The following is a 6,750-nucleotide window of genomic DNA, read 5'->3' on the forward strand; positions in this document are numbered from 1 at the left end:
ACCTGCCTCAGCCTCCCAGAATGCTGGGATTACAGGCGTAAGCCATCATCCAGGCCAGAAACCAAGGATTTTTAGATGTTAAAAACTAAGTATGCACTCCTTTGGAGAAGAAATCTCTAAATGTGGTCCCAGACTCTTATGTCTGGGGACAGAATTCATGAAGTATAAAAATCACTGGAAGTGGAAAAAGCATTAAGATGTTTTATATAATGAGCTGAAAGGATTTTCAGTAGTACAATAGAAGTTTACTAGTCCGTGTCTACTATGTTGATGGCTAATCTGAACTTTCAAATATTTAAAGTAGTGAGACCTAATTAATTTAAATAATGTAACTCAAGCCAAGTTAACAGAATTTTGCCTACTTTAATGTACATTCCCTACTTAATGAGTAAGATATAGTAGCAGTAAGAATCAGTGGCAACTGTTGCAAGGTAAATGCTACTTGTGTATGTTTAAAAACATTGAAAAATATAAACATCTTTATGGCATCCTTCAAAATTAATTCAACAGTTAAATTGAGGGCTTTCATACCTGGTATGAAGCCCATTGCCTTTTTGAGCTCAACATACTGAAACCCCCAGCCCTCCCTTGGTGTTTTAATAACATATTACCTCTGCATCTTTTTTTGCCTTACTTTATTCTGCCTGGTATCACACTTATTATATTTAAAAAGGTCTCTTTGGACAGGGATTATGTCTTATGTGAGTTTGCAACTCCCTCACCACCCAACACAGTGGACCTTATAGGTGCTTAGTAAATGAGGGACTGAAATTTATTGTACTTTAAGACCAGAGCAGAGGTTCATAGACATTTTGTTCAGCTTTTTGAATGATTATGATGTATCTAACCCTTCATTAATTATAATCGTGCTGTAGAACAACATTCTGGTCAGCAATGGACTGCATAATACCGTGCTGGTCCCGTAAGATGACAGCACTATATTTTTACTGCACCTTATCTACAGTGGATATTGCCAAGTACACAGATACCATTGTGTTACCGTTGCCCACATGTAACATGCTGTGCGGGCTGTAGTCTAAGAGGAACAGCTTGTGGACCATCTAGGTTTGTGTCCATTCACTCAGGATGTTTACATGGGGACAAAATCACCTAGTGACACTTTTCTCAGAACGTATCCTTGTTGTTAAGTGACACATGACTGTACTGATAGAAGGGTATCTCAGGATTATAGAACATAGTTCCCACCTGTTAGAAAGTATCCTAGCTAGTGGTTCAAGACAAGCTGGAGCCAGAGTGAGACCTCTCTAAAAATAGCCAGATGTTGGGCATGCCTGTGGCTCAAAGGAGTAGGGTGCTGGCCCCATATGCCGGAGGTGGCGGGTTCAAACCCATCCCTGGCCAAAAAACTGCAAAAAAAAAAAAAGTATCCTAGTTGGAGATATGGGGGATGCTACTCTGAAAAAATGAGTGGTGCTGACTGAACACAGAAAGAAGTCGATTTTTGTGAATGAGCTCTTTTATCCTTTAACGTGTCTCTGCCTAATTCTTTAGTAATAAAGTTTAACTCTAAAGTATTTCCCCTGCTCACCACCATTTTTAGTTTTTAACTTTTTATCTTTAACCCTATGACAAGTCACACTCATCCCTATCTACATGATGTAGAATTTTTCTTCCAACATAATTTTATTTATTTATTTATTTTTTGCAGTTTTTGGCTGGGGCTGGGTTTGCACCCACCACCTCTGGTACATGGGGCCGCGCCCTACTCCTTGAGCCACAGGTGCCACCCCCAACAGAATTTTTAAATGTTAATTTCTATATTTATGATAAATCCATCTTTTAAAGAAATAATCTTAGCCTTCACCCATTGAGAAAATGTAGGACCTATATTAGTTTTCTGTTGCTGCCATAATAAATTACAATGTAGTGGTTTAAAACAAGATACATTTATTATGTTACAGTTCTGTATGGCAGACACATCTTCTCTGACTAAAATCAAGACATTAAGGGACTGTATTGCTTTCTGAAGACTCCAGGGGGAAACCTGCGTCAGGCTCATTTGGGTGGTAGGCAGAATTCAGATCTTTGTGGTTGTAGGCTGAGGTTCCTGTTTTCTGGCTAGCTGTCAGCCGAGGGCCGTTCGCAGCCCCTGGAAGGTGCCTACATCTTGGTTTATGGCCCCTCTTTCTGTCTTCAAAGCTGGAGGATCAGTGAGAGCCTTCTCACGTCTCAGCTCTTTGACCTACTTTAAAAACTTATGATTAGTTTGAGGCCACTCAGATAATCTAGGATAAGCTCTCTTTCTTCAGGTCCTTACCCTAATCTCATCTGCAAAGTCCCTTTTGCCCTGTGAGGTAACATACCCCAGATTCCAGGGATGAGGATGTGAACGTCTTACGGGGCTTGATTCTGCCTATCAGAGTCTTATTTATTTTATGTCATTATTCTACCTTACTGGTTCAGTGAATTGAGTCTCCTATATAGTTTACAGGGAAATCTGTGGGGACATATAACCTTGTAAAGCATGTAGTATTTCTTTTGTTTGTTTGTTTTTGGAGGTTTTTTTGAAACAGAGTCTCACTATGTTGCCCTGGTAGAGTGTTGTGGAGTCACAGCTCACAGCCACCTCAAAGTCTTGGGCTTAAGCAATTCTTTTGCCTCAGCCTCCTGAGTAGCTGGGACTACAGGCACCTGCTACAACACTCAGCTATTTTTAGAGACCAGATCTCACTCTGGCTCAGGGTGGTCTCGAACCCATGAGGTCAGGCATTCTACCCACTTCAGTCTCCCAGAGTGCTAGAATTACAGGCTACCACACCCGACCTAAGCACATACTATTTCTGTCAGATGTGATTTTTACTAAAACACAGGAAAGAATAATGATGTGTAAAAAATCCTGGGTTTCACTCTGGAGAAGATAGAATCTGAGCTTGAGTTCTGAAAGCTGAGTGCTAACTTGAAAGGTGTAATTGGTGGGCAGAAGAAGGGCCTTCTAGCTGGGAGGAAAAGGTCGGGGATGGCTGTGGCATGGTCAAGATCTGCTCTGACCTTGGCCACCTCTGCTCCCATTTCTCCATCACCCTCTTTGTTCCCACCATTCCTGTCCTCTCCAAGCCTCGGGGCTGACTCTATCATGAACCGTCCCTGGGCTCCTGGGCCAGATGACTCATGTCTTCCTCTGCCCCACTGTGCTCTGCCCAGAGTTCCCAGTGGCTTCTTACTGAGTTTTAATTTGTCATCTTGGTTAACTGCCTTATTGTTTATCTCCCCAGTTAGAGTGTTTTTTAGGACAAAGAGTATTTTTTTCCTATTTCTCTTTCTCTGTATCCTTTAGCCAGAAATAATACCAAGGAAGTAAGATTTATTAAAAAGAAAGGTGGCAATGGATGGAAAGGTGGGGGTACCTGGCAGGAAGCATGCCGCCAGGGCCAGTATTTGCTCCGCAAATATTTGTTGAAGAGGACGAGGAGTGTGGCTCCGAGGAAAGCAACAGCAGTTGTTTTCAGAGGATGAGACATACAGGCAGAGGCACAGACAGCCAGGCAGAGGCACCATGACTCATAGAGTAAGATAAGAACAGTCGTGGGGTTTGTGAAAGGACAGAAGCCGTGCTGTGGGAGGTTGGTTGGGCACTGGTCTACAGGATGGACTGGTCAGGGAAGGAGGAGAGCTGGAGGGGTCTGTTGGGGAGGTTGCTAGAGTAAGTGTGATGACTTCCTGGACTGAGGTGGTGGCAGTGACAATAAGAGGAAGCCACTGAGTTGAGAAACATTTTGAAATAAGACTTGACTGTTGGACTATAGGAACGAGGTCATGGCTCACCTATACCATGAGAAGAATTTTAAATCTGCTGACGGAGTTGGGGATAAGAAGTCAGTGTGAGAGGTGACGAGCAGTTTGGGACAAAGTGAACTGGACATCCGCATGGGTATGTCCTGTTGATAACAGGAATATGAACGAGGGCACAGCTGAAAAGGGGGCGCTGTGGGCCATCTGTACAGCAGGGTCCTAAGAATGGGCTCCCCGAAGGAGTCAGGATTGAACAGGGGCTGTGCCTGTCAGGTCTGGGGACACACAGGACTGGTGCTGGGGAACGTGCCCAGGCTCTCGGGAGCTGCGGGGCAAAGGCGAGTCTGCAGTCCGCCCCGTGTCTGCACCCTTGCTCTCTCCTGGTCGCACCTGAGGGATCCAGTTGTTTTCTCCTCCCATGGTTCCTATTTTGGACATTTGTTTCCTTATAAACATCTGCTGAGGGAGAATGATTTTCTTTTGTCCATATGATGTAATGTCTCATGCCTGAATTTCTGAAAATGGCTTTTGTTGGTGAGCTGTGCCAAAAGAGGGCTAGGACCTAATTGGAACCAGCCTTCCTCTCCTGGGAATTGGCTACAGGATGTTAGGAATTCCTATTCCTGTAGGGTAACGACGTGATGTACAGGAAGAGGACTCAGCCGGACCGTGACAGGACACTGTTAGTACACCTCTGAGTGGTGAGTCTTCCTGTGGCCTATAACTTGCTTTAGGTACTTGGTTTAAAACAAACTTTAGGATGACGGAAAAAAAACTCTGGGAATGAGTTTAAAGTAACAATTCTAAACCTCAGCTTGTCTTAATGAAGTAAAATGGATGCATGTAATTCTGGTTTTACTTTATATTCAAACTCACAATACTAAAGAAAAAGAGAGACAGAGGCTGAGAACAAAATGAAGACATTGTAGTTTATCCAGAGGCCTTTATTACCTCATAGAGTGATGATTAATGTTCAAAAATAGTTTATTTCCACATTAAAGCTTTTCTTTTCCTTCTGGTTTTTATTCAAAACACGTACCCTACATGCAGTCGTCTGTTGAGCCAGTGTGCACAGAGTGCTGGGCCTGCGAAGCAGCTGTCTCCGCAGGGGGCGATGCAGGTGCCCCAGGCACAGTCCCGGCCCTTGGCCCTCGGGGAGCGGGCAGTCTAGTGGGGGTTTGCTCTGTCAGTAATTCAACTACAAAGGAGAAGGCAGTAAATGTCAAATAAGGAACAACCCAGGCCTCAGGAAGCGCCACGTGGGAACCGTAGAGGGAGGGAAGTGACCACGTGAGAGGAAGGGATGTTGAGCTGGGCTTTGAAAACTCAGAAGGCGGTGAAGACCCAGTGTCTCTGCTTTAACAAGCATCTTCTCCGTGACAAGCCTTGCTGTGGATGCTGGGAATACAGGAGACACCCTTTCTTCCTCAAGGAGGGGGTGGCATGAAGGGAACAGGGAACTTATTTTATGGATTTGGGGTCCTGGCCGGGAAATGCCACAGCAGGGGTCATTTGTGAGCTGAATAGTGGAAGAAGCAGGGCGTGTCTGGGGCAGGTAAGGGAGAAGGGCGCTGCAGGCTGCAGGAACAGCACAGGCAAAGGGACGGCATTAAGCAGGCCTAGTAGGGAACCTGCAGCCTCTGATATCAAGATTCTCTTTTATACACCAGAGGAGGCAGGAAAAGCTCCATTTCTCTCTGCTGCACCCCTTGTAGTAAAAGGATTTGTTCTGCAAAATTTGATTCAAAAGGTTACACTTACAGACCTAGAAAGCCACATTTTGCCCCACGCGTGATGGAGAGAGAAGGCTGCAGAGGTGGAGGAGGGGCAGGAAGGGAAATGGTCACTGTATTTAGGAAAGGTCACCTGGGCAACTTGGGAGGGAGGGTCACAGTTTAGGTTGGGAATTTGCAAGACCAACCACAAGGATACCAATGGGAAGAGACTGCTGCTGCTTTCACTGTGAGCAAAAGAGAAGTAAGGTGTAGCGTAGCCAATGGAAAGAGAGAAGAAATACACAAAATGTAGAGGTGAAATCCCACAGTTTGGTTCCTGACGGGGTGTGAAGGAAGAGTCTGTGTTTCTGACTTGGCTGACTCAATGTGGGGTGGTGCCTCCACCCCATTAGAGAACACAGGAGAGATGGAGGGGTTCCGTTTGGGGTCCTTTGGTTCAGGATGCCTCTGAGACAGCCAAGTTGGAGATGTCTTTCTTCACGGAATTGGATATTTGGGCCTCAGGCCTAGGAAAGAGTTGCAGTTGGAAATACAACGAAGATATATGATGCAAAGCAAGGAAGTTTGCGAGGTCTGCAGAAATCCTCAGCATGGTATGGGTGGGATATAAGGGAGCAGAGGACAGGCAAGGTAAAACTGGGAAGGTCAGGTCCCAGAAAGGTTTCCTTGTTATGCTTTGGAGTTTGTGGTTACAATTGACCCTTGGACAACATGGCCTTGAACTACATGGGCCCACTTATATGCAGATTTTTTTCAACCAAACATAGGTTGAAAATGAAGCATTTCCAGGATTTGAAACCTGCTTGTGTAGAGAGTCGACCTTTCCTATATGTGGGTTCCGTAGGGCCAACTGCAGGACTTGGGTATGCTTGGGTTTGGCTCTACCTGGGGTTCCTGGGACCAGTCCCCCTGATACACTGAGGGATGACTGTGATTCATAGGTATTAATGTTTCCATGTTTATTTTCTGAAAGAAGAACATGCTACGTGGACATTTTGCCCCCTCTAATGTTTAATGGTAGATACCACACTGGTGTGTAGGGGACTGCTGCTCACCTGACTCCTCTTCCTTCCAGCTGCTCGGCTGAGTCAGGCCAGTGCTCGTGTCGGCCGCACATGATCGGACGCCAGTGCAACGAAGTGGAATCTGGTTACTACTTTACCACCTTGGATCACTACCTCTATGAAGCAGAAGAAGCTAATTTGGGGCCTGTAAGTAGCGGGCAGTGCTTGGCAGGTCGGGAGAGCAGCATTTTGTGGGGGGA

The 6,750-nt window shown here is 45.3% G+C and overlaps 1 protein-coding gene across 1 annotated transcript in view; it reads left to right on the plus strand.

The window, feature by feature from the left end:
• The window catches only part of LAMB1 (laminin subunit beta 1), a 75,329-nt gene that overhangs the window by 28,807 nt on the left and 39,772 nt on the right, over nt 1-6,750 (plus strand). The window contains exon 13 of the mRNA XM_023519583.1: nt 6,562-6,697. Coding sequence (XP_023375351.1) covers nt 6,562-6,697 — 136 coding nt within the window. The remainder of the gene's footprint in view (nt 1-6,561; nt 6,698-6,750) is intronic.

Source organism: Otolemur garnettii, unplaced genomic scaffold (genome assembly GCF_000181295.1).
Source record: "Otolemur garnettii isolate 467f Iridium unplaced genomic scaffold, OtoGar3 scaffold00005, whole genome shotgun sequence".
Taxonomy (NCBI): domain Eukaryota; kingdom Metazoa; phylum Chordata; class Mammalia; order Primates; family Galagidae; genus Otolemur; species Otolemur garnettii.